Below are 27098 nucleotides of genomic sequence, written 5' to 3'. Positions count from 1 at the left end.
CTCTCTCCAACCTCTAAATGTTAGAGAACCCCAGGTTCAGTCCCAGACCTTTTCTCTATCTATATTCAGTCTCTTGGTGATCTCATTCAGGCCTTAAGCACCATGTATATGCTAATGAGTCTCACATTTATATATACTGTTCAGATTTCTCCCCTGAACTCTAGTCTTGTATCTCTAACTACCTACCTAACATCACCTCTTGGATGTCTAATGTTGTATGTCGTCAAGTTGACTCCGACTCAAAGCTACCCCACTGTCCCACCGAGTTTTGTAGGCTGTACTCTACAGGAGCAGATTGCCAGGTCTTTTCTCCCAAGAAGCTACTGGTAGGTTTGAACTGTCAACCTTTTGGTTAGCAGCAGAACACTTAACCATTGTGTCACCAGGCCTCCTCTAGATGTCCTTTAGATGTCTAACAGGCACCTCAAAATTAACATGCCCACAACTGAACAAAACCATTCTTGCCCATCAAAATAAATGGTAACTCCATCCCTCCAGTTGTTTAGGCTCACCCTTTTTCCCACACTTCACATCCAATCCTACCTTCAAAATATATTGAGACTCTAACCACTGGCCACCACTTCCACTGTACTATTGCCTAGATTTGTACAGTTGCCTCTGAATTAGTTTCCCATTGCAGCTGCAACAAATTACCATAAACTCTGTGGCTTAAAACAACACAAGTTTATTATCTTTCAGTTCAGAGGTGAGAAGTCTAAAATGGGTGTTGTGGGGCTAAAATCAAGGTGTCTGCAGAGCTGCGTTCCTTTCAGGGCTTCAAACCAGTTCGAACTGGTTTAGTTATGAAGAAAAACCAGAAGAGACCCATATGTTTAAAATTTGTGTGATCCAGACTGATAACCAGAATGGGGACAATTACGGGTTGATGCCCTGGAATGGGAGACTTGGAAGAGGCATAGTGAGCCCCTTCAGAAGTCTGTTAAGTGAGTCTGGATTATTGGCAGGACTGTGGAGAATGATACACATTTAACGGGGCACAGTCGACTGCCATCATTGAGTGAGGCACTGCTGTTTCCAACTCTGCTCAAAATCCAATGGGCAAGAATTTGGCTGCTATGCAACACATATAGTGCCCTTGTTTTCTAAGAGGGAGATTTAAGTTTCTAGCAGGGCTTCGACCTGTTGATTTTTCCTGTTCTAGTTTTAGTTATTGTTCCAGGTCACCCAAATTTTGAAAATTTACCAACTTTTATGATACCACAATCAGACAAAGACTTCATAAGTAAAGAAAACAAGAGACAGTATCAACATGCAAACCTTACAGAAAGACCTCAGTGTTTCTGGGGGTGTGTTACCTGCCTAGGCCCAAACTCAGTCTGGGGGTTGGGGTGAGGGGATACAGCAAATGCTCAGAGAAACTTTTGGTCAGAAGCATCTCCCCTCAAGTTCTTTTGTGAATTTTGAGCTTTGTAGGAAAATTAGATTAAAGAAAACCAGAAGCAGAAAAGTGAAGTGATTCGTAAGTGGATGGTCCCAGCCTGAGACCAGAAGAACCAGATGGTGCCCGGCTACCACCAATGAAGGCCCTGACAGGGAACACAACAGAGAGTCCCTGACAGAGCAGAAGAAAAGTGGGATGCAGAACTCAAATTCCAGTAAAAAGACCAGACTTAATGATCTCACTGAGACCGGAGGGACCCTGGACGACATGGCCCCCAGACTCTGTTAGCCCAAAACTAAAACTATTCCCTGAAGCCAACACTTTAGACAAAGATTAGACTGGACTATAACACATTAAATGATACCTGTGAAGAGTATGCTTCTTAGCTCAAGCAGATACACAAGCCTAAATGGGCAGCTTCTGTTTGGAGGCGAGATGAGAAGGCAGGGGGACAGGAGCTGGTTGAATGGTCATGGGAAATAAAGGGTAGAAAGAAGGAGTGTGCTGTCACATTATAGGGAGAGCAACTAGGGTCACATAACAATGTTTACGTATAAATTTTTGTATGAGAAAGCTAACTTGAACTGTAAACTTTCACTTAAAGCACAACTGAAAAAAGGAAGTGGGTGGCCTACAATTGTGATGTGCTGGGTACACGAGAGATGAGGCGGCAGGTCTACCCTGGCTGGGAGGCCTCAGATGTTCCTTTAAGAGCCATATGCTTCCTTACCACCTAGAGGCCAGGTCTGTCTGGGCTGGTGCTTATTTGATGTTTGTCAAGCCTGCCAGCCACAAAGTGATCAGGGTTTTCACAAGCACAACAGAAGAAGCAATATGTAAGATAAAACTGAGGCAGAAGAAAGAACGGACAGTTCATAAGTTATTTCTCAATTTAGTGAGAAGCTGAAAAAGAAATGCAGATAAGTAGTGGTTTCAAGTACTTAATTCACCCCTTGTGTAGATTTCCAAGCGAGGCCATGCATTAAAACGGGGCTATATGAATTATTAAAAGACCAGATTTATATTAACTTAAATGTGTGATACTCATTCTTGCATAACAAACTAAGAAAAATAAAATATTAAATGAGATCATTTCCAGAATGCCCTTCTTTGATTTTAAAAAGTCGCAACTGTCAGAAACAGGCGGCTGGCAGGGTTGTTTTTTGTGTCTTTTTATTTTGGTTTTTGGTTCTGGCCAGCCCCAAGTGGTTTTGAATTACAATATTTTAAGCAGCTGCCATAGACTTGGGCACACTCACCAGCAAGGTATAATGTTGTCCAGGACATCTGGGGAACAGATTCAGGTCCTTCCCCCAACCAAAGCTCGTGAGGCTGGGGCTCTCTGCTCATATGGAGGCAGGTCCCCTTTCTGACAAACAGAGTGAGGCAGTGCAGTCACAAAGCAGAAGACAAGACAGGGAGAGAGCTGACCTACTTCCTTTCCTACTCATGTAACAGCAAATCACCAAAAATTTTGAGTGCTTTTTTCTCAGGCAACAAAATAAGCCATTTTCAAGTTTAAAAGCATCCACATTTCCTCCTTTTATTTGTTGCTGTTAGCTGCAATCAAGTCAGCCCCCGACTCATGGTGACCTCAGGCACAATGGGACTGAACTGTTGTGATCCACAGGGTTTTCACTGGCTGATATTTAGTAGATCACCAGGCCTTTCTTCCCAGTCTTAGCCTGGAAACTGTAAAAGCCTGTTCAGCGTCACAGCAAAACTCTAGCATACAATGACAGATGGTGGTGGCTGTGCCTGTGGGTACACTTGCCAGGGATGAAACCCCGTCTCCCACATGGAAGCGAGAATTCTCCACTGAACCACCACTGCCCTTCTTCCTCCTCTACTCAACTTGAATTTCTCAAATATTCACAGTTCATGTTGCTTAACTGCTGAAAATTTAGAACTTTAGAACCAAATTTCCTACTTCTAAAAGTTAATTTGCTATAGGGCAAACTGAAAAATGGGGATGAAAACTCCTCTGGGGGCTCCATCTGTCACCTCTCCCCACCAGATAGGGACAAAGAGGTGTAGGTGCCAACTGTGGACAGGACCAAAGAAAAGGGACCCTCAGGAAAGCCACACAAGGGAGCACAGCAGCCTGGGTGTGAGGGACATCAAACATCCTGTAAAACTTAACACATACTCTGGACTGTGGACAGCGTAAACAGTAGGCTCACAATAAGGAAAACACGTTTTAATATACAGGTAGCCCCAACTTATGACAGGATTCCATTCCAGTGGCTCCACTGTCAGTCAGTAATGACATGACTTAAACACCTCATTTTTTTTTTTTAAGTTTTCATTATTATTACCTTTTTTTAAATTATTATCTTTATAAATCCAATCTTGGTCTTTGGGGGGTGGAAATATGACATATAAACATAAATTTTAACATTGTATGTGGTACATATTACTAACGATAAGATGTAATTAAAAAAAAAAAAAGAGTCAAAAGTGTAGTTCGTCATAACTTGTATCTTAAGTCGGGGATTATCCGTAATAAACGTTTGTCCACATAATGCATATTACGTATCAAACACCCTCTTAAACCCCTGGTGAATTAAGTAACTACCAAGTTATCTCCTGTTGCCTAGAGTCTATTTATCAAGCAAGCCAGTGACTCTGGAAGCAGTAGCTCAGGACGAGGATCCCCAGTCCCTCAGATATTGCCCACGACAGGCTGGAGACTAGGGAGAGAGCTCCACAATCAAATCCTTCTGCCTCAGAGGGACGAATATCAGCCACCTTCAAAGACGGGTCCTTTGAATATGAAAGGGGTAGACAGGGTAGTCCAGATCCAGATCCTAGAAGGGTTTGATTTATGCCCAAGATTTTCAAAACTTTGAATTCGTTACCAATCATTTAAAATTAAGACTTGACAGTGACGAGTTAGAGCGAAGTCTTGGCTGTCTCATTTAGAAACAGCATGTGCTGCCCAGCCTGCCATTACCATATCTTCAAACAATTCCTGGATTGGCCATTACCAAACCTGCCTGGCCCCAGGGGCAGAGCAGGGTAGCAATGAGCCCAGGTGAGCATCCAGAACAACAATCACACCTGGAAAAAACACCTTTTTATCCAAGACATATCATCAGTACCGAGTGTGGTCGCCACTGTCTGTCTCAGCTCACTCTCCCGAGGTCTGTATAGCAGCAGAAATGAAACTGGAAAGGTGAGAATGAAATAAATGAAACTTTCCAACAGCAATCTCAAATCTGTGTGGCATGGCCCAGCAGTGCATGATCTATGCACACACATCATTTCATTAGGATCTACTAGACTCTACATGTGATTTTCTTCCCCCCCCCCACCCCTTGGCTTTAAGATCATTTATAAAAATACTCTTGGTAGGTGTGATCAGCGTATGTTACCATCTGTTTCAGCCGATATGTGAAAGCATTGTCGCTTTTCAAGCATTTCAGAACCAAATGGAGAACCAAAGACATTAAAAATAAAACGCTGATAGGGTAAAATGGCAAACTTGAGAAAGGATGCCAAATCTTCAGAAACCCACTCTACATTTATTTCATACAACTTGGTCATCCATGACCTTTCTGGAGGTGGCGACTGAACCCGCTGGATTATTATCTGTACAGCTGTCAATCACTGGCAGATTTCACGACAGGAATAAAGCTAGGAAAAGGTCCCTCAGGTGAACTGGGTTCACACTGGTATGAAGATGAAGCAACTCTCATCGCAAACTAACCCATGTGGTTGGGAATTAGAACAAATGCCCTAATTAACCTATGCAGCAGTTAGGTTCCCTGATAAACAGCCACCCAGACAAGCTTTACTTACTTTGGTTGCCTACCTTGCATGTTAGGGATTATTATCTGAAAGCACCAAAGTAACAGTCCCAGGGTATTTTAAAGTTGGCCACAGACATAGTAACTTCATTCCTGCGACCTCTACTCCATCACTGTAGTCTCTTGGCTTATTCCCCTTTATTCGTGGCCAATGCCATTTGGCAGGACACTCAGAGAGGGGGGACGCGTAAGTCCTCAGTTAGCATGAAGCCCCATCTACGTATGGGTCAATTTTAGGGACATATCTGAAATTAATCTAGTATTTCAGAAACATTCTCGTCCAAGTTATAGAAAACAGGTTCTTTAAAATGTACCAACATATGGGAGGGCCACAGCACATGTGTCTCTACATCAGCTAGACTCAGACTGTGACAGAGAAGGTTGGGAAACATTTCATTCTGGAAGGGCCATTCTATCCTTCCATTCTGCACAGTATGTTCCCGTGAGCATTCTCTACTTGAGAAATCAGAGAGGCAATTCTTTCACTGACACCTCACACACTGCTTCAAACTCCTGGGAATGGCAAGGAGTTTATCAGGCTGTACAAACAGGACCGCTCCCCTCACAGGAGGCAGGCAACACATCATCACTTAACAAAGCATCGGTCGGTCAATGTCCTCCAGAGTCTTTCTAGTCTCAGATACTTAACCTAGCCTTTAATACTGGTCTTCCAATATGCCATCATCAATGGAGAAATGCTCTTGATTTTACTTTTTACTTCAGTAGCTGACTGAATTAAGTTATTAACATCTGTATCATAAGGCTACTTAGAGTAAGGGCCCTGGTTCTTGAATCTGGTTCCCTCCAACAGAGACTCAAATACCAAGTATTAAAATGGAGTGTAGGTGGATGGCTGTTTCTCTTACAGGCTTGAGAGGTAACCATCCTGATTTCAAGGCTGCCAGATGCTTGCAAATGGCCCTCCCTCAAAGAGGGTTTAGACTAGGCAGTGCTCATCACCATTTTCCAGCAATGGCAGGCACTATGCATTTTAAATGAAGGGCAAGGGGGTATTAATATGTGATGCCCTGAGGAAGGAAACCCTGGTGGCATAGTGGTTTGGCTGCTAACCAAAGGGTCGGCAGTTCGAATCTACCAGGCACTCCTTGGAAACTCTATGGGGCAGTTCTACTCAGTCCTATAGGGTCGCTGTGAGTCGGAATCTACTTGACGGCACTGGGTTTGGGTTGGGCCCTGAGGAAATTTCACTTGAAGTTAAAACAGTGTGAGTCTAAAGGGGCACACCAGCCCAGGGGCAAGGACTAAAAGGCAGGAGGGGACAGGAAAGCTGGAAATAGGGAACCCAAAGTCGAGAAAGGAAAGTGTTGACATGTCATGGGGTTGTTAATCAATGTCATAAAACAATATGTATACTGTTTAATGAGAAGCTAGTTTGCTCTGTAAACCTTCGTCTACAGAACAATAATAAATAAATTAAATAAACCCTGTCTTTACTCCCAACAAAATCCAATTTGGTGATATCTCAAACGCTGCTGCTTGTACTTTACCTGAGGACAGAGGGCTTCTAATTGGCTTGCAGACATTCGGACAAGCTTCACACCTTCTTCATTGTTTGAGATAGAACAGGCCAGGTTGGCAACCTGTAAGAAGGAACAACATAAAAAGATCTTTAAAGATATTTTTCTTTTGACTGCTAAGGGAAACAAACACATGCCCACCTCACCAAACCCCAGACCATTCCAGAATAGATGACAAGAGCATATCCGGCATTTTTTAGAGACTTCTCAAGTCTTTTGGGGACACATTTTTTAGCTCTGTGCTAGGCACATAACACAGACTCGTAACACAGGTCACACTGCGGCTGGTGAGAGAGCCTTGAAAAATCCTCGGGCCTGTAACTTGAGTAACCTGCCTGTAAACTGTAGTCACTCTACAAAGATGTTCTCCTGGCATGGGCAATGATTTAAGAAAAGCTGCAGAGTCAAGGCATCTGGATAGATTTGTTGGTAACTGCATTTTGCAGCTGTTCTCAAAGGAAGGAAATCAAAATTCTAAGTTGCTATTCTCATTTGGCAGGTGAATGGATGGTTACTTTAAGCCAAGATGAGGATTATTTGAACAAAGGCTATTTTCCAAATTTAAAAAAAATAGTATTGAGACAACGTCAAGATGGAATAAAGGCCATCCTCATCAAAAATGGAAGAAAACAGGGATGATGTCCCGTAGTTAAGTACAAAACTGTCCTTCCACTGGGCTCTCAAAAACACTGACAGCTGGACTCTTTCCTGAATGATGCTGCTTAATTTGAAATACAATCTTTACCTTCCCATCCAACTGTCTCATGATTCAGCTCATGTACAACTATAGCCAGAAACAATCTAAGTTGTGTCATACTTCCTCTGCTGAAACTCTAGCTGTGCTGAGAATGTTGCTCTGTAGTGACTGCTAAGGCTATGATCATTTCCCAGTGTTTCTAAATGAATAGACTTGCCAACTCCATTAGCAATTCCAGGACCCAACTGAATCCACAGTGCTGAGACACATCCTTCCCCTAGTTGCAAATTGAGTTATGAATGATAGAGGCGTAGGCAGTTGAATATCAAAGGCACTTTCCGGGAATTTAAATGCCAAGAGTAAACAAGGGCAGTGGCAATAACCTTTGATTTTCACTCCTCCACCGAACTTAAGCACATAAGCACACGAGAAAAATTATACACTATTATGGCTGTTGTTTTGCAGTGTGTTACAGTTAAGATTATCAGCTTTCTATAAGACTGCTAACTATCAGAATTCCGCAATGCCTAATAACCACAAAGAGAAACAAAGGAAGCAACATGCAATTTAAACAAAAATGTAAGCAAACTGAAAATTAAGCCAGATCTGTCATGTTTATGGGGCCTTCAAAATCACACCAAGAAGTAACATCTGTGCTCCCTGCAGCTCAGAAGACCACGTTCTGACGTAACTGGATGGCAGCAGAGGTACTGCTCTCCATGATGACAATGTGTAGAGCTGACTGTAGTTTTATTTTTAAATATCACTGCAAAATACAACCTAAACTAAATTTTGTAAAACATAAGATTTTTTTATAAAACCATAACCACCAAGATGTACGTTTTATGACGCTACACTGAAGGAGAAAGCTTAAATTACATGCGTTCACGAAGGGTAATCTACAACTTCTGTTGCTTTACAGAAAAACAAATATGAAATTTTATGTTGATCACTGAATGTGCAGTTTGGGAATCACGAAGATCACTGGAGAGTTGAGTGTACTACCCAGCACCCTGCCCCATTCTCACTGTTTAGGAGGCCAGCCAACAAAATGTTGGATTCAGAAGGGCCAGGCACTGTTTCTGCCTTCCACCCTCTAGTCATTTTATTGCAATTTATATTCTCCCATTTTCACAAGTCCTTAAAACTCAGAAAAAAATATTTAACTTAAGAAGCAAAAGATTCCATAAGTAGTACCTACTACCAGATCAGACACATGAGGGTGGTTTATGGCTAAGGCTGAAATGGCTGACTCCTTTAAACCATCTTTGCTACTTCCTGATACAAATCCTAACAAAACAAAGGTTATGGAAGACTTGTTCTTTATTTTAAAACATTACTTAAAAACATTTCTGATGTACTGTCAAGGCAGTAATGTTCTACGCATGCACACTGCCTGTTCCAGGAGGTGCCCTGCCTGGCCTGGGAGGAGGAAGTGGGCACCTGCCACTGCCAACCGTCTCCAGATGAATGCGCTTCAATTCGCGCCCCAGGGACAGGGCTACTCACTTCTAACAATGACAAATGTGCAAATGCAACATCTCTGTGAGGCTAACCTCATGTATTAGTGCCACATTCAACTACAGTGAAAGCTGGGGGGCAGGGAAAGGGTCTTCCTAAATGCCTCCTGCAGCGGCAAATCTGAGGCTCTAGAAACCTGGGAGAGCAGTTAATACTGAGACTAAAAAAGAATCTGAAGTTTGAAGTAAAGACATTTGCAACAGCAAACTTACACAGAGAACCCCGCATAGTCGAGACTCCATAGAGGGATGAGTAGTATCTCTAAATTTGTTTGGAGAATAAATTATTATATCTTTGCTACCACGGTAATTAGTATATTAGTAATTTAAATGTCTGATTCCTGCTAATCCCAGAGGTGGGCTAACACTGACACTATGTCCACTAGCTTTGAGTTGTGAAGCCTTTTTTGCACTGCTTCTGCCTATCCTAGGTAAGTGTGGGCCAAGATTTCCGGACAGCCCTGGAGGTGGGGGGGGGAGGACTGGTCTTGGGTTCTTGCTGGTTTCTGTCACTGCCCAGTAAAACAATCTGAGCTGTGGAGGAAAAGGGCGTCACAGCCAGGGTGTGTCACTTCAACATATATGACACCTGTGCATGATGAGAAAAGACAACTTTTTTCGGTCATTTAGGAAATTTTTACACGCTGGATTTTCTTTACTTACAAATTCTGCATTGGAAAAAACAATCCTCTTCTGATCATTTTTCTTCATTATATATGCTGTGATGACTAAAATAAAGTTCAAATTTGCTTAAGTCAAACAAACAGGTCATTTTGTACTACCCTCAGTAACTGCTCCTGGCTTCTTATTTGGCTGAGTTTCTCCACTGTTCCTTACCCTGAAACCTTTGTAGGAAGACAAGGAAAGATTTCTTTCTGCTCTTGGTAATCTACTAATTACTGCTCTAATAACCTGCCACAAGTGAGAAGAGCTGTGGGAGGGGGAACTTTAAAGTCTAAGTTAGTGACACCATGCCCTAAATAGCAGGCCATTGGGCTGAAGCTGAAAACCTAGATCACTTGCCTTGTGCCCTTGGATCAAGCTACCACATGAGTTCTCTTCTTTAAAACTGGATGGTAAAGCAAATCTGAACTCATAAAAAGTCAAAAATAACAATGAAAACAGTAATTCAATTTTTCAAACTTGTCTTAAGTGAGAAGTCCCAATTATAGGTCATTAAATAAATTTCAGAGCCACTCAAGAAATATCCAACAATCATTCCCAGTCCCCCAGATGAAATGATGATGGAACACAGGTTAAGCCACATCTTTCCGATTTCCAGGGAAGGGTGCTGGCAATCTTACTAGGAGGAATAAGAAATCATACTAACATCTTCTTACTGTAAGGTTGAAGTCCACAGGCTGGGTTAGCCCCTTACCAGGTCATAGCTATTTGGATCACAACTTGGTGGCCTTGCCTTTTTAGAGGGTTATTGTTGTTAGGTGCCATTGATTCAGTTCTGACTAACAGCAACCCAATGTACAACAGAGAGAAACACTGCTCCATCCTGCGTCATCCTCGTGATCATTGTTATGCTTGACCCCACTGTTGCAGCCACTGTATCAGTCCATCTCATTGAGGGTCTTCCTCTTTTTTGCTGACCCTCTACTTTACCAAGCACGATATCCTTCTCTAGCGATGATCCCTCCTGACAACATGTCCAAAGTATGTGAGACATAGTCTCACTATCTTTGCCTCTAAGGAGCATTCTTGTTGTACTTCTTCCAAGACAGATTTGTTTGTTCTTTTGGCAGTCCACGGTATATTTGATGTTCTTTGCCAACACCATAATTCAAAGGCATCAATTCTTCTTCAGTCTTCTTTATTCACTGTCCAGCTTTCACATGCATACGAGGCAACTGAAAATACCATGGCTTGGGTTAGGCACACCTTAAGTCCTTAAAGTGTTATCTTTGCTTTTTAATACTTTAAAGAGGTCTTTTGCAGCAGATTTGCCCACTGCAATGTATTGTTTGATTTCTTGACTGCTGCTTCCATGGGTGTTGACTGTGTATTCAAATAAAATGAACTCCCTGACAACTTCAATCTTTTCTCCATTTATCATGATGTTGCTTACTGGTCCAATTGTGAGGATTTTTGTTTTCTTTATGGTGAGGTGTAATCAGTACCGAAGGCTGTGATCTTTGATCTTCACCAGTAAGTGCTTCAAGTCCTCTTGACTTCTGGCAAGGAAGGTTGTGTCATCTGCATAATGCAGGTTGTTGAGTCTTCCTCCAAACCCGATGCCGTGTCCTCCTTCTTATTGTCCAGCTTCTCAGGCTGTGAAAGGATACAACCCAGATGCACACCTTTCCTGACTTTAAACCATACAGCATTCCCTTGTTCTGTTCGAATGACTGCCTACTGGTCTGTGTACAGGTTCCTCATAAGCACAATTAAGTGTTCAGGAATTCCCATTCTTTGCAATGTTATCCATAATTTATTATGATCCACACATTCAAATGCCTTTGCACAGTCAATAAAACACACGTAAACATCTTTCTGGTATCCTTTGCTTTCAGCTAGGATCCACCTGACATCAGCAATGATATCCCTCGTTCCACATCCTCTTCTGAATCGGGCTTGAAATTCCGGCAATCTTCTTTCAATGTACTGCTGCAGCTGCTTTTGTATAATCTTTAGCAAAATTTCATTTGTGTGTGATATTAATGATATTGTTCAATAATTTCCACATTTGGTTGGATCTGCTTTCTTGGGGATAGGCATAAATATGGATCTCTTCCAGTCGGCTGGCCAGGTAGCTGTCTTCCAAATTTCTTCACAAGGATGAGTGAGCACCATAAACCAGAGACTCCATCTAGCCTGAGACTGGAAGAACTATACGGTGCCCAGCTACCACCAATGACTGCCCTGACAGGGCGCACAATAGAGAACCCCTGATGGGGCAGGAGAAAAGTGGGATGCAGACCTCAAATTCTAGTAAAAACACCACACTTAATGGTCTGACTGAGGCTACAGGGATCCCAGTGGCCATGGCCCCCGGACTCTCTGTTAGCTCAAAACTAAAAATTCCTGAAGCCAACCCTTCAGACAAAGATAAAACTGGACTATAAGACATAAAATGATACTGGTGAGGAGTGTGCATCTTAGCTCAAGTAGACACATGAGGCTGTGTGGGCAGCTCCTGTCTGGAGGCGAGGTGAGAAGGCAGAGGGGGACAGGAGCTGGTTGAATGGACAGGGGAAATACAGGGTAGAGAGAAGGAGTATGCTGTCACATTGTAGGGAGAGCAACTAGGGTCACATCATAATGTGTGTGTAAGTTTTTGTACCGGAATCTGACTTGAATTATAAAATTTCACTTAAAGCACAATAAAAAAAAATTGTTTTAATAACAAAAAAAAAATGACTGAGCACTTCCAGAGCTGCATTAGTTTGCTGAAACATCACAATTGGTATTCCATCAATTCCTGGAGCTTTGTTTTTCACCAATGTCTTCAGTACAGCTTAGTCTGGAAGTTCAGCTGAAACCTGTCCACCATGGGGGACCCTGCTGGTGTTTGAATACTGGTGGCATAGCTTCGGAAACCCTGGTGGCGTAGTGGTTAAGTGCTACGGCTGCTTACCAAGAGGTCGGCAGTTCAAATCCGCCAGGCGTTCCTTGGAAACTCTATGGGGCAGTTCTACTCTGTCCTACAGGATCGCTATGAGTTGGAATCGACTTGATGGCAGTGGGTTAGGTTTTCGGTTTTTAGCATAGCTTCCAGCATCACAGCAACACACAAGCCCCCAGAGTACAATGAACTGATAAACGCATGGGGGTTTAGAGGGTAGTTACCAGGAGAGAAAGGAAAAAAAAAAAAAAAAATCACAGGGAACATACCGTTACATTTATTATTAAAACGTTGGGGCCCCTATTCATTTAATCATTCACTGTCTCTTATATAGAAGTCCCATGTTAAGGAATTCTTTAGATTTTATTGTTATGATAGACTCTATTTCCCATGGGGAAAAAATGGGCATACTGCCTCCATTTTGATACAAGAACTACAGAGTTGATTGTTTTACCCTTTCCCCCTTGCTACCAAGAAGTACACTGCCAAATCCGAATTCAAGCATGGCAATTATAGTTCATACATGTCTATTATTCTTTTTCTTGGTCCTGAGTTTCTATATCTATTTTATCATGTTTTGTTCAAAATAATCAGATAAAAAACAGAATTAGAAATAACGAACTTCCTAAAAAGTGACAAGGTCTTTTAAACAGCTTGGCTATTTGATATTTTTTTAAAGGTTTTCATTTGTAGATCACCACCCAGATGATCTTATAACCATTTCCATTTCCATGGTATTATATGGACCACTTAAAAGGTTCTCTATTTCTACCTAACTGCTTGAATAATCCAGCAATAAAGCTAGTAAGAGAGCCCATTTAGGCACACCGTCCGTCAGCTCCACTGAAGAGGAATCAGGAGGGCCTACACTCTTTCCTGGAACAGAGAAGGTGGAGCAGGGTGCTTGCTTATTAAGCATTCCTACCAATGCTCGGGGAGAAAAGAAGACTCTTGCTGCCCCTTAGAACAATGTTCCTCCACTGACTCTCACCATCCTGAGATTTGACCAGGTGGTTAAGTTCAGGAGAAAAAAAAAAAAATTGTTTGGAGGTAAGCAATTAAAAATAGTACATGCAAGCCACTTTTGTCTCAGAAAGCTCCATGCATCTGAACTTACAGACCCTTGAAAATGTGAGAAAACCAAGCTCAATATGTTTAAAGAATTACTCTGGATTCCAAGGTCAGCATTCCCCAAGGACATCTGATTGTTTTCATGCAAACATCCTACAGTCCCAAAATACTGAAATTTCATTTAATTTGTTATTTGCAAGGATTTCAGGCTACAGTATCTTACAGAGGCACTGAAAAAATACCCAAGATGTCACAGGTAGATTGTATAAGGTCAGTGTTTAATCCAAATGCTCCTTAGAGAGCCTTCTTCAAGGCCACTTTACCAAGCATTATCAGTGTACCACAGTATAAAAGTTAGAACGCAGATCATTCAATTTGCAGTTAAAATACACATTTCAAACCAATAAAGCCATATCCTACGAAGTCCTAGATAATGAGAAATACTTGCGGGGGGCGGGGGGGAGGCAATAATAATCCAGCTTAAAAGCGTATCAGTTACATTCACGTTTTGGTTCTTAATTCACAAGGCAGTGAAGGAGATACAATCTTATTATAGCAAATTCATTATAATAAAAGACACATTTTAATACAATGTCTAGAGCTGAGGGGAACGGGATACTAAATGATATATGGTTTTTATAGGTAGGACTTCATGAACTGCCTTCTGTATGTATTCCACTCTCTCAATTTGTGAATCTGAATAAGGACTCAGAAGAGAGCAAAATTAAAGGAAAAACTGATTGCTCTTTAGCTATTAAGCTGCTCACAGCCAAAGGAGGTGGGCAAAGAATGAAGCAAATAAAAACGACACATGGGTATTGCATTATTGACAAAACGGTTAACATTTCTGACAGCAAATAAGTTTTTCACCTCTGTATACTTTAAATTGAAGAGCAACATTAAAAAAAAAAAATCATTAATTAGATAGATATAGGTGAGAGTCAAGTACAAAAGACCCTATCTTTACCTTGAAGCACAGCCATGCCACTTTATAAACAGATGAAAGAATAGCTGTCGGTTATACATTCTAGAACATAAGAAACTGGTAAAGAGACGTGTCACCCGGCCCAGTGATACTGGCCCTGAGCTCCTGCTCCCCCCAACTCAGTGGTATTTGGGGACATACAACATCTATGCACCCTTCAGAGAAGAAAAGGGGCTTTAACACGATGTAGAAAGTGGACAGATTCTACTGACAACTGAGGTATGAGGCAGTCAGGGGTCCACCAAGGCCCTGAGAAAATAGGAAAGAGAGGTCCCATGGCAATAATCCTGCTATTTGCTTTCAAGTGAAATTACAAAAGTCACTTAATAAGGGTCCAATAGGCATTCAGCCCCACACAGCCTCAATGAAACTGTGCACACAGAGGGACTGGAAGAATTTGCTTCTGCTTATACAACTTCAATAGTCAGCATGTGGCTTTTACTCTTGAAACCAACCTTACATTTCCATAATGTCGTATGTATACAGAAGGCACCATAAAAGGTTTCCATTTCTGAGCGGGTGTGCTCCCCAATACTATTCAGGAACTATTAATATATTTGAAGCAACTTCACATGATACCCCAAATTAAAACATAACCTTGCTATACTATTTTATTCAGTCTAAGGGGAAAGTTTTCCTATTAAAGCAATACATAAGACTTCCAAAGCTCAAGTTAGCAAGAGCCAACACATCTGCTCCAATTTTATTTTGGTCATGTATTAAAACTGCTGCTGAAGGAACAGCTTTTACCCAGCTTCCATTTCCAACTCTGATCAAATAGATAACTATTTTCGCATGTCACCTCAGTACCATTTATACATTATACAAAATGTACACACTATATAATGTATTTTATTATTATTATTATTGGCTCCCTCTCTCCCTAGTAGAAGGTAATCTTCATATGGATAGAGATTTTTGTTTTATTTACTACTATTTCCCTAATGCCCAGAAGAGTGACTGGGACATATTAAAGCAAAACCCAAACCAGCGGCCATTGAGTTGATTCCGACTCATGGCAACCTCATATAGTGCAGAGTAGAACAGTGCTCCCTAGGGTTTTCAAGGTTGTGACCTATCAGAAGAAGATCACCAGGCCTTTATTTCCAAGGTGCCTCTGGGAGGGTTCCAACTGTCAACCTTTTAGTGAGAAGTCAAGGACTTAACTGTATACGCCACCTAGGGACTCTCAGGAACTCCATAAATATTTGGTGTAAGAATCCATTACAACTTTTCTCCCTCAACCTCGGAAAGTTTTCTATAGGTTTGTGAAAGCTTTTATTCTAGCCAAAGAAAATATTACTAAATAACTGTCATTTAACCTTAAAAAAAAAAAAAGTCTCCCAATTTTTCCCACCATCTCCACATCCCAAAACATTTTACAATTCATATCTTCATGTACACATTATTGAGAATGATGCACCATGGCACTCTTTTGGATGGACATTACAGATACTTCAGTAAGACAAAGCTCACGAACACAGATGTTCAATCATTACACAGAGTTCTGTGTTCCTAAATCTACAGTCCTCAGACCACCTGAATCAGAATTATTTGGGGATAGGATCCAGGAACATGAATGTTAAACTCTAATGTTTATTAACTTTGGGGACCACTAGGTTCATTCATCTAATAATTTTTGAGCACCTACTATGTTCCACCACTACTCGTCTGTCAGTTTGTTGTACTGTGGTGGCTTGCAAGTAGCTGTGAGGAAGAAATTGAATGTTTTCATCAACCTCTGCCATCTGAAATTGAGCAAACATGCAATCAAGATGCACTGATTAACTAATGAATGGAATGTGAAAGTTAGAAACCAAGAGGAAGGATCAGTATTTGGAAAATATGGCCTTGGTAATAGATAGGACACCAGAGACTGCAAGGTAGAATTCTGCAAGACTGAGGACCTATTCATTGGAAATACCTTTTTAAGGCAGCTATACAAGTGGACCTCACCAGATGGAATATACAGGAATCAAACTGACTACATCTGTGGAAAGAGACAATGGAGATGCTCCATATCATTCGTCAGAACAAGGCCAGGGGCTGACTGCGGAAAAGACTATCGACTGCTCATAAGCAAGTTCAATTTGAAGCTGAAGAAAACTAAAGTCCACGAGAGCCAAAGTACAACCTCAAATATATCCCACCTGAATTTAGAGACCATTTCAAGAATAGATTTGATGCACTGAACCCTAATGACCGAAGACCAGACTAGTTGTGGGATGACATCAAGGACATCATACTTGAGGAAAGTAAAAGGTCATTAAAAAGACAGGAAAGAAAGTCGAAAATGATGTCACAAAAGACCCTGAAACTTGCTCTTTAACGTACAGTAGCTAATGCAAATGGAAGAAATGATGAAGTAAAAGAGCTGAACAGAAGATTTCAAAGGGCAACTTGAGAAGACTAGTAAGTATTATAATGAAATGTGCAAAGGCTTGCAGATAAAAAAAAACCAAAGGGAAGAGTACACTCAGCATTTCTCAAGCTGAAGAACTGAAGAAAAAATTCAAGCCCTGAGTTACAATTCTGAATAAGTCTATGGGCAAAACACTGAACGACGTAGGAAGCATAAAAAGGTGATGGAAAGAATATACAGAGTCACTGTACCAAAAAGAACTGGTCAACGTTCAACCATTTCAGGAGGCAGCATACGATCAAGAACTGATGGTATTCAAGGAAGAAATCCTAGCTGCACTGAAGGCACTGATGAAAAACAAGGCTCCAGGAACTGACGGAACACCAATTGAGATGTTTAAACAAAAAGATGCAGCACTGGCGGTGCTCACTCATCTATGCCAGGAAATTTGGAAGATGGCTACCTGGGCAACCAAATGGAAGAGATCCATATTTGTGCCCATTTCAAAGAAAGGCGATCCAACAGAATGCAGAAAGTATCGAACAATATCATTAATATCACAAGCCAGTAAAATTTTGCAACAATGGTTGCACCAGTACATTGACATGGAACTTCCAGGAATTCTAGCTGGATTCAGAAGACCACATGGAATGAGGGAAATCACTGCTGATGTCAGATGCATCTTGGCTGAAAGCAGAGAATACTAGAAAGATGTTTACCTGTGTTTTATTGATTAGGCAAAGGCAAATGTGTGGATCATAACAAATTATGGGTAACACTGCCAAGAATGGAAATCCCAGAACACTTAATTATGCTCATGAGGAACCTGTACACACACCAAGAGGCAGTCATTCGAACAGAACAAGGGAATACTGCGTGGTTTAAAATCAGAAAAGGTGTGCGTCAGGGTTGTATTCTTTCATTATACTTATCCAATCTGTATGTTGAGCAAATAATTCAAGAAATGACTATATGAAGATGACGAGGGTATCAGGATCGGAGGAAGATCAACAACCTGCAATATGCAGATGACACAACCTTGCTTGCTGAAAGCAAGGAGGACTTGAAGAACATACTGATGAAGATCAAAGACTACAGCCTTCAGTATGGATTACACCTCGACATAAAGAAAACAAAAATCCTCACAACTGGACCAATAAGCCACATCACAATAAAAAGAGAAAAGATTGAAGTTGTAAAGGAGTTCATTTTACTTGGATCCATAATCAACACCCATGGAAGCAGCAGTCAAGAAATCAAACAACAAATTGCAGCGGGCAAATCTACTCCAGAAGACCTCTTTAAAGCATTAAAAAGCAAAGATGTCACTTTAAGGACTAAGGCGTGCCTAACCCAAGCCTTTTTTTTTTAACCCAAGCCATGGTGCTTTCAATTGTCTCATATGCATGTGAAAGCTGGGCAATGAACAAAGAAGACTGAAGAAGAATTGATGCCTCTGAACTATAGTGTTGGCAAAGAATATGGAATATACCATTGTCTGAGTTATCTAATGCTACTGTAACAGAAGTACCACAAGTGCATGGTTTTACAAAGAGAAATTTATTTCCTCACAGTAAAGTAGGATAAAAGCCCACATTCAGAGTGTCAGCTCCAGGGGAAGGCTTTCTCTCTCTGTTGGCTCTGGAGGAAATGCCCTTGTCCTCAATCTTCCCCTGGCTGAGGAGCTTCTCAGGCTTAGGGACCCCGGGTCCAAAGGACGTACTCTGCTCCTGGCGTGGCTTTCTTGGTGGTATGAGGTCCCCTTGTCTCTCTGCTCACTTCTTTTACATCTCAAGAGATTGCCTCTAAACACAATCCAATCTTGTAGACTGAGCTCTGCCTCACTAACACAACTTCCACCCATCCTCCCTCATTAACACCACTGAGGCAGGATTCACAACATATAGTAAAACCACACAACACCAGGAATCACGGCCCAGCCAAACTGATACACACATTTTTGGGAGATATAATTCAATCCATAACAACCATGGACTGCCAAAAGAACAAACAAATCTGTCTTGGAAGAAGTATATAACCAGAATGTTCCTTAGAAAAAAGTGGTGGTGACACTTTGTCTCCCATACTCTGGACATGTTATCAGGAGGGACCAGTCCCTGGGGAAGGACATCACACTTGGTAAAGTAGAGGGTCAGTGAAAAAGAGGAAGATCCTCAACGAGATGGATTGACACAGTGGCTGCAACAATGGGGTCAAGCATAGTAATTGTGAGGATGGCACAGGACTGGGCTGTGTTTCATTCTGATGTACACAGGGTCTCTATGAGTCAGAAGTGACTCGGTGGCATCTGACAACAACACTGTGTTCCAAAGGAACCGTGGTGGCGCAGTAGTTAAGTCCTTAGCTGCTAACCAATAGGTCAGCAGTTCAAACCCAGCAGCCACTGCATGGGAGAAAAGATGTGGCAGTCTGCTTTGGTAAAGATTACTGCTTTGGAAACTGAGGCAGTTCTACTCTGTACAGGGTCACTATGAGTTGGAATCTACTTGATGGCAACAAGTTTTTTTTGTTTTTAAATTTTATTTTTTTGTTGTTTACTGTGTTCCAGGCACTGTCCTAGGCCCATGTTCTCATAGAGCGTACATTCTACTGGAGTATCGGAGGGGGAGGGCAGACAAATAAGAAAATTGAACCCAATAATGTCAGGTAATAGGAAGTGTCATGAAGGACATAAAACATGGTAACAGATGAAAAATGACTGGTGGAGGGTAGGATAGAGGGGTGAGGCATCCAGGAAAGCCCCTCTGAGGAGGTGACATTTGGGCAGAGGTCCGTATGATAAGTGGACAGAGAACTCCAAGCAGAGGGCACAGCAAGTGCAGAGGACATGAGGTGGGGACAAGCTTGGGTATGGTGTTAAGAGGAAGAAGTATTCAGGTATGTTGGGGGCTAATCAGTGAGGGACACACTGGGCTAAAAAAAGGCAGTGGAAAGGCAGGAATGAGGCCTCAGGGGCAACGGTTCAGAGCCTGGATTTTAGGATTTTATATCAAGAGTGCCTGGAAGCCACTGAGGGTGTGGGTGGGGGTCTTGAAGCAAAGGAATGCCATTATCTGCTCTAACGGGACTGTGCTGGCTGCTTTCCAGAAGTCCAATGAGAGATAATGGCTTGACTGGGGGGGGGATGGTGAAAATAAAGGAAAGTAGAACGAGCTGGCACATTATGAAGGCTGCACCAAGAGGACGTTAGATTACACACGGAACATGAGGGAAAAAGAGGAATCAAAGATGACTTAGATTTTTGGCTTGAACAACCGAGTGGGGCAAAAAAAAGCACAAAGATGTTTGTCAGTGCATTATATATAACAATAAAAGACTAAAAACCACCTTTGTTGTTGTTAGCTGTCACCAAGTGGATTGTGACTCATGGCAACCCCATGTATGCAGAACTGTGGTTAAGCGTTTGGCTGCTAACCCAAAGGTCAGCTGTTCGAATCCACCACCTGCTCCTTGGAAACCCTATGGGGCAATTCTACTCTGTCCTATAGGGTCACTATGAATCAGAATCAACTCGACGGCAATGGTTTTTTATAGGGTTTTCAAGGCTGTGACCTTTCAGAAGCAGATCACCAAGCCTATCTTCTGAGGCGCCTCTGGGTAAGTTCAAATCACCAACCTTTTAGCTAGTAGGTGAGTGCTTAACTGTTTGCACCATCTAGGAACTCCCCAAAACAAATGGAACAGTAAACAATCAGTGTAAGTGCCATAAATGAGTACTTCACAACATGGTAAAATGGCCACAGTACACTGGGCGGGGGGGCAGGGGAGAGATTACAAAACTATGATGATGTTAACCTCGAAAAAAAAAAAAAAACAGTATGTTGAGTTTTGTGTATTTAAGAAAAAAAAAGCTCACATACGGATAAGATAAAATGTGTGTAAATCTACCCCAAAGTGTTATTTGCTTTATTTTCTTTGTGCTTCTCTTATCTGTATTTTCTATAGAGAACTTGTATTTTGTTAGTAGCTTTAAAAAAAAAAAAAAAAAGGCTATATTTCAAAATGGTAGTGGAGTCCCTGGGTGGTGCAAACAATTAACTTGCTCAGCTGCTAACCAAAACGTTGGAGGTTCAAGTCCAGCCCAAAGTACCTTGGAAGCAAGGCCTGGAGACCTGCTTCTGAAAAATTAGCTACTGGAGGAGCAGAGTTCTACTCTGACATGCATGAGGTCTCCATGAGTCAGGGCATGATTATAACTGGTTAAAATGGTCGCCAAACTGCATTTAAACTTAATGTAAATTTGTGCTTTATCTTTTTTTTTTTTTCCCCCAGGCACCTTGCTGCACAGGGATACTTGCAGAGTAATTTCTCTAATAATAAAGACGAGCAGATAAGTCTAAGCACTGTTGCCCTAGAGCAACCTGGCATACGCTGGCTGGTCAGAGTTTTATTTGATGCGAGAGCCCTACTGCAGCAATTGCACACCGTTCCCAAATGGTTCTGGGAGGGGCCTGGCTTCCAACAGCTAATAAATCACACCACACACTTCAGGGGTCAGCTGTGAGAAGCGTTCATCTAACCCCAGCCACAGCTACCTGATCTACTGCAGCACCCAAGTGTTCGTTGGGAAAATTTAAACAAACAAAAGTTTAAATGTAAGCCCAAAATATTTTTAGAGAACAGCAACTTATTAAACATTAAGCAAGGTCAGAATGATCATACCTGAGCCAACACAGATAACTAATTTTTCAACCACAAGCCGTAACCACAAAGTCACTTTGCAAAGCAGATGTTCTCTATCAACCTTGCTTATTTGCTTCCCATTTTCTAAGTGAGTTTTCATAATATGAAATTACTGGACACATTAGCAGAACCTGCTCTGGGAAGTGGACAGGCAGCCCGTATCTACAAAGAAGCTGCTAGACCAGACTATGCTTCCTACAGGTGCCCCAATTTGAATGGGGTAACCATTGCAGACATTGAAAAGGCATGAGGGGAACAGTGTAGACATGTTTGATCTAGATATCTTAGACTCCCCACTGACAAAAATGAAGGGATTTTTAATTGCCTGAAGGGCCTGCTATATACAAAGAAGTGTTTGATCAAGAGAATGGTGTCTAGTGGCAAGCTGAAAGGTTCTACCCTGTGTCTTAGACAATATTTTTAAAAATCAGATTTGATAAAGGGAGAAAAGATGTAATTATTTTTAAAAATGACACAGGTTTGGGAGGGATAGCTAATAATATTAATAATGCCAGCAACAATTCCGACAGAACATTCGACTTGTTTCAGAAGTTTACACTGCATGTGGGTCAAAACTGCAAGTAGAGCCAAACAACTGGCCACACCCATGTGGACAGGAATGGAGAATGGGACTGGGCAGCAGCAACTCCTGCAGAGGGACCCCTGGGGCTCTGGTGGACTGCGTGCGCAGTGGAAACTGCATAGCGAGAATGCTGCTCAAAAGGCTGAAGCCGTCTTGCTGTACACTGGTCAGAGTCTCCCTCAGGAATGACAAAGGCCTTGACTGGTCTGTGCCCATTGGTCTGCCCCTGAAGCAGGCATTCAATGAGGGCTGGCACCCGAGTGGAAGGCATTCAGAGAAGAGCAGGGGAGAAGAGAGCCTCTGAAAGGCCAAAGGAAATCATCTAGACCAGCACGGTCCAATAGAAATATAACGTGAGCCACATATGTATTTTTAAAAAATTTTAGTAGCCACATTATAAAAAGGTGAAATTAATTATAATATAGTTTATTTAATCTTAATGTTTATCATTTTAACATGTAATCAATATAAAAATTATTAAGGAGATACTTTATATTCTTTTTTTATACTACAGCTTTGAAATCTGATGTGTACTTTACACCTAAGAGCATCCTCAATTCAGCCTAGGCCTGTATGCGTACCAACAAGAAGACAGACTGAGGTAAGTTCCAGAGAAGCTAACTGTGGCTCCTCTTTCCTAACAGCCAGAGACCCCACTGATAGAGTGTGCTGCCTCGGGAGGGACTGATTTCCCTCCCAGCACTGAGGGGATTTATACACCAGACTGAAAATCTATGAGTCCACTCTGGTTTGAGGAGATGGGGAGATCCCTTTAGAGAACAGAAAACCTGGCTCTTACAGGGCAGAACCCAGGGAAAAGGAAAAGGCCAACACCACAAAGTACAGCAGGCAAGAGAAGTAGTAAAGCACTAGGTAAGTGGCCACAAACAGGGTCTACATAAAGCTGCAGGAAAAAAACCTAGCCCATCTTACCTCCTCCTTCTATGTTCTATAGCAAGCCAGGCTGCCACATGTAGCCACGCAACCTGAACACCATGCATCCTACACATCGTCAAGATGCGGAAGGCTGCCCCTCTAAAACATAACTGGCAGAATGGCTGCAGAAGAGAGTTTCTCTCTTCCTGCTAGAGGCCTATCACCCCTAGGCCTGCCCAGCTTTTATACAGCACTCTTTTTCTAAACCTCCAAGGGAAATGGCAAATGGCCCCTAAAACCAGAGTTGGCCTCTGGAAATTTATTCCATTTAGGAGGGAATTAACCAAAAGGAATGAAAAAACTGGTGGTTAACAAAACAATCATAGTGAAGTACCTTACCTTTGCTTAAACAAATCTCTCACTAGTTCAAAGTGTTCAATTTTATTATAATACAAAAGTAGTGAGGGGAGAAGCCCTGTCATTGAAGAATAAACTTCAGCCTTGAGTCAGGAATTTAAGGCTTCAACAACACTTTAAAAAACTCATTTCCTTTTCATGCACATATGCAATTATATATCCAAGTGTCTCTATTACCATAAATGTAATTTAACTGTTTGCAGAATGGCACTATGAAGTCTATGGTTACGCCTCAAGCGATGAAAGGCCATGTGTCGTTCAATACATGTATAATATGTGTGGGGAGCGATGGGGGTGGAGGGCATGGAGAGGGGAGAGGTGAGGAAGGGTTCAGAACTGAGCTGTGATGGGGAACACCAAACTCTAGGGAGTCCTTGGTTATAAGTTTCAGAATGAAAAAGTATAATCATGGAAAAAACTCCTGAAGCACGGTCTCTAATCCCATCAGGTCCACCTAACACTTGCCTGTGGGTGTTAGGCTGTCCACCAATCCAATGACCTTGATGGCACAGCTGTCATTGTTGGAAGAATGCAAACTGGGTGGCTTCAGGAAAGTTACTTAACCTCTCTAAGCCTCCACTTCCTTACCTGAGAAATGTGGTTGTGAGAAGTACACTGCACTTGCACACACCTAGCACAGAGTAGGCATTCAGCAGGTGTCGGCTCTGTTAGGCTGGAGAGGCTGGTGATGACACAGCTGGCCCGATAAAGAGCCATCCAGCTCCAGTACAGACAAAGGCTGCCTTCTGAAGTTCAGCCATTACTGGTGCCTGTCACCCAATGCCCTGAGCTGGTAGTGTCTCCTCGCTTCCTGCCACATACTGGTGGGGTACAAACAGTCACCAAACTCTCTAATGCGTAGGCTACTTATTGGAGGTTGGCTTTCTGAAGACAATCTTTGAACATATGGAGGTTATACCTCATGCTGTCATGTGATTATCGTGAACAAGATTATGTTCAATGGAGACACAAAACGATAGTCTCCCAATTTTAATTCCAAATGTCAGAATCGTAACTCGAACAGCAGACTGGCCTATGTATTCTGTACATAATTAATTCAGGCCAGAATAACACTTAATATTCAAAGAAAACCAGATTTAAAATTAGTAATGCATATAATGTGATTACTGGTATTTTCCTTGGAATATTCTTATGGCATTAACTTGGCCTAATATCACTATAAATCCAAATGTGCAAGACACGTTTTACATAAAGGCTCATTTTCTATTCTTACATACTAGCCAACTTACCAAGTGTTCTATGGAATATCTTTTCCAAATATTATATGTTCTGCATGGAGGTTATAACATCAAATAGCTTGGGCACATGCTTACTGTGTCAAATTTCCAATATACAATAATAATGAATAAATTAAATAATAATTTCTGTTAGCAAAAGGCAGGAGCAGTCTAACTTACCTGAAAATTAAATGGCAATTCACACCTCTTACAGATTTCTATTATACAAACATATCTAACCAGTGGCATGTTAAGGCTTAGTTTCTTCACTTTTAAAATAAGAGGACTGGGCTAAATGCATATGGCTAAACACCTGACATGCACCATCTCTTTTAGTCCTCAAAATAGCTCTGAGGTAGGTATTATTATCATCCTCATATTACAGACAAGAAATGGAAATTCGGAGAGTTAAGTAACTTGCCAGGATTCAAGCCCAGGCAGTTTGACTCCAGCTCTTAACCACACCTCTCTTCTATACTGTCTTTCCAGTTAGGGGTACATTACCCAATAGACAAAGTAAGCACAGTGCTTACCTTGCTTACCGGATCATCTATAGTGAACAATTTCACTTTTTTTTTTTTTTTCACCCCATCAAAGATTCTGCTTCTAGGAATGGCTGGCATCTGTCTCTCTCTCAAGCCCACAGCACCTTCCTACAGAATCAAAGCCTCTTCAAATTTACAGTCCCTGACAGGGGTAGATAACCTGGTAAGCAAAGTAAGCACAGGTTTACTTGTTCAGTACAGATTAGTAAATAAGCACAAGTACGCCTGTGCTTGTCTTGCCTATTGGATAATCCACTTCGGTTTTTAATCATTATCCATCTTTACTTATCTGCCTTAACATGAAGTGGAGACGTCAAATTTCCAGGATAGAAACCTATATCATACACATTAATTAAACTATTTGACAAGAACGGTAGTTTTATATAAATCTTACGTATAATGCAAGACTATCACTCTGTACACATTGTGGTCCCTTAATAATTTTAGATGATTAAATAACATCTGTTTAAAAATCAAACCATTCCACCAAGTTACCTACAGTTACGAAACTGCTGATAACACTTACCTCAATCAATTTGTTGGCATGTTCACGGAAAACCTGGGCATACTCCTTAACTTCTTTTTCATTTCCATTCTTTGCAGCTTCGATCAATACTAAAAGTGGAACGTTGGTTTCCAGGAAAGAATCTGAAACGTGGTCCATGACAGCTTTGCGGAGCTAATAATTAAATTGTAAAAAATTTGATTTTATTTTGACCAAAATGCTAGATCACTGTTTTTCTCTTGAACTTTTAAATCTAATGGAAGCACATAATAACTTGGCTGCACTTCCATACTGATCCCTCATGTAAGCCATGCAGTTCTGTAAACCGCAGCACAGGAAACATATGATGGTGGACAGAATGCTTTACATTGTAGTTACAGCATTTCAGCAACAGAATCTCAGCTTTCAAGACGGTATCTTTTTTCCTCAGGAATTACAAAACTGAGGCTTACATCTTAAAGGAATAATGGAATGTAAGTTGAACAGAAAGTAGCTCCGGTGTGAGTTGGCCCATAACCTTGGAATATATGTAATTAGCCTAATAGGCTAAATAAAAATGATTGGGGGATGTGGCATTTTCTGGTTTATCCGAACAAGATTAGCACACCATGAACCTTAAACTAAAACGACATCTTTATAACCATTTGTGATACTGCTTCACCAAAAGGAAACTATGGATTTAGTGATATATTCCAATTTTAAGTTTACTTTTGATCATACATGAGGAATAAAATATCCCTCCACTAAATCTTGGATATTGTACTATTATTACAACTTCTTTTTATGTCTTAGTACTTTTTTAAAAAAAATTAATTCAACCCTACCTTCTTTAAAGACTAAAATTCAACTTAATTCCAAAAAGTTAATGGGGTTATTTAACATTAAATGAGGAGAATCTTTACCCTGTATTTACTAACTAGGATGATTCAGCACCCAAGTACACCCACCATATTCAAACTATAAACTCTTCTCTACCAAGGATCCAAGAGAAATACAAGTTTGTAATCAAAATGGGACAAGTCAAATAAATAACTGGGATTTCTGTCTCTATATAAGCTAATATATTGAGATCCTTTAGGGTATTTTCACAGGTTCCAAAGTCATTTTAAACTGATTCTCTTACCTGTACATCCTTTTCACATTAAAGCTAATTTACTCAGTCTATCCCAAAGGGACTGAATTATTCCAGGTCCCCATGAGATTAGCCATTTAGAAGCTTATTACCAAATACACAGGCAGAGATAGTCGCTTTCCAGAGAAAATCTACCC

General features: G+C 41.3%; 1 protein-coding gene across 1 annotated transcript in view; it reads right to left on the bottom strand.

Annotated features, from left to right (window-relative positions):
* Positions 1–27098, bottom strand: part of CTNNA1 (catenin alpha 1) — a 194467-nt gene that overhangs the window by 28868 nt on the left and 138501 nt on the right. The window contains exons 9-10 of the mRNA XM_049873755.1: positions 25851–26003; positions 6723–6815 (exon numbers count right to left, since the gene is read on the bottom strand). Coding sequence (XP_049729712.1) covers positions 6723–6815; positions 25851–26003 — 246 coding nt within the window. The remainder of the gene's footprint in view (positions 1–6722; positions 6816–25850; positions 26004–27098) is intronic.

Source organism: Elephas maximus, chromosome 2 (genome assembly GCF_024166365.1).
Source record: "Elephas maximus indicus isolate mEleMax1 chromosome 2, mEleMax1 primary haplotype, whole genome shotgun sequence".
Classification (NCBI taxonomy): domain Eukaryota; kingdom Metazoa; phylum Chordata; class Mammalia; order Proboscidea; family Elephantidae; genus Elephas; species Elephas maximus.
The sequence above is the reverse complement of the archived record's forward strand: the minus strand, read 5'-3'. Positions and strand labels throughout refer to the sequence as shown.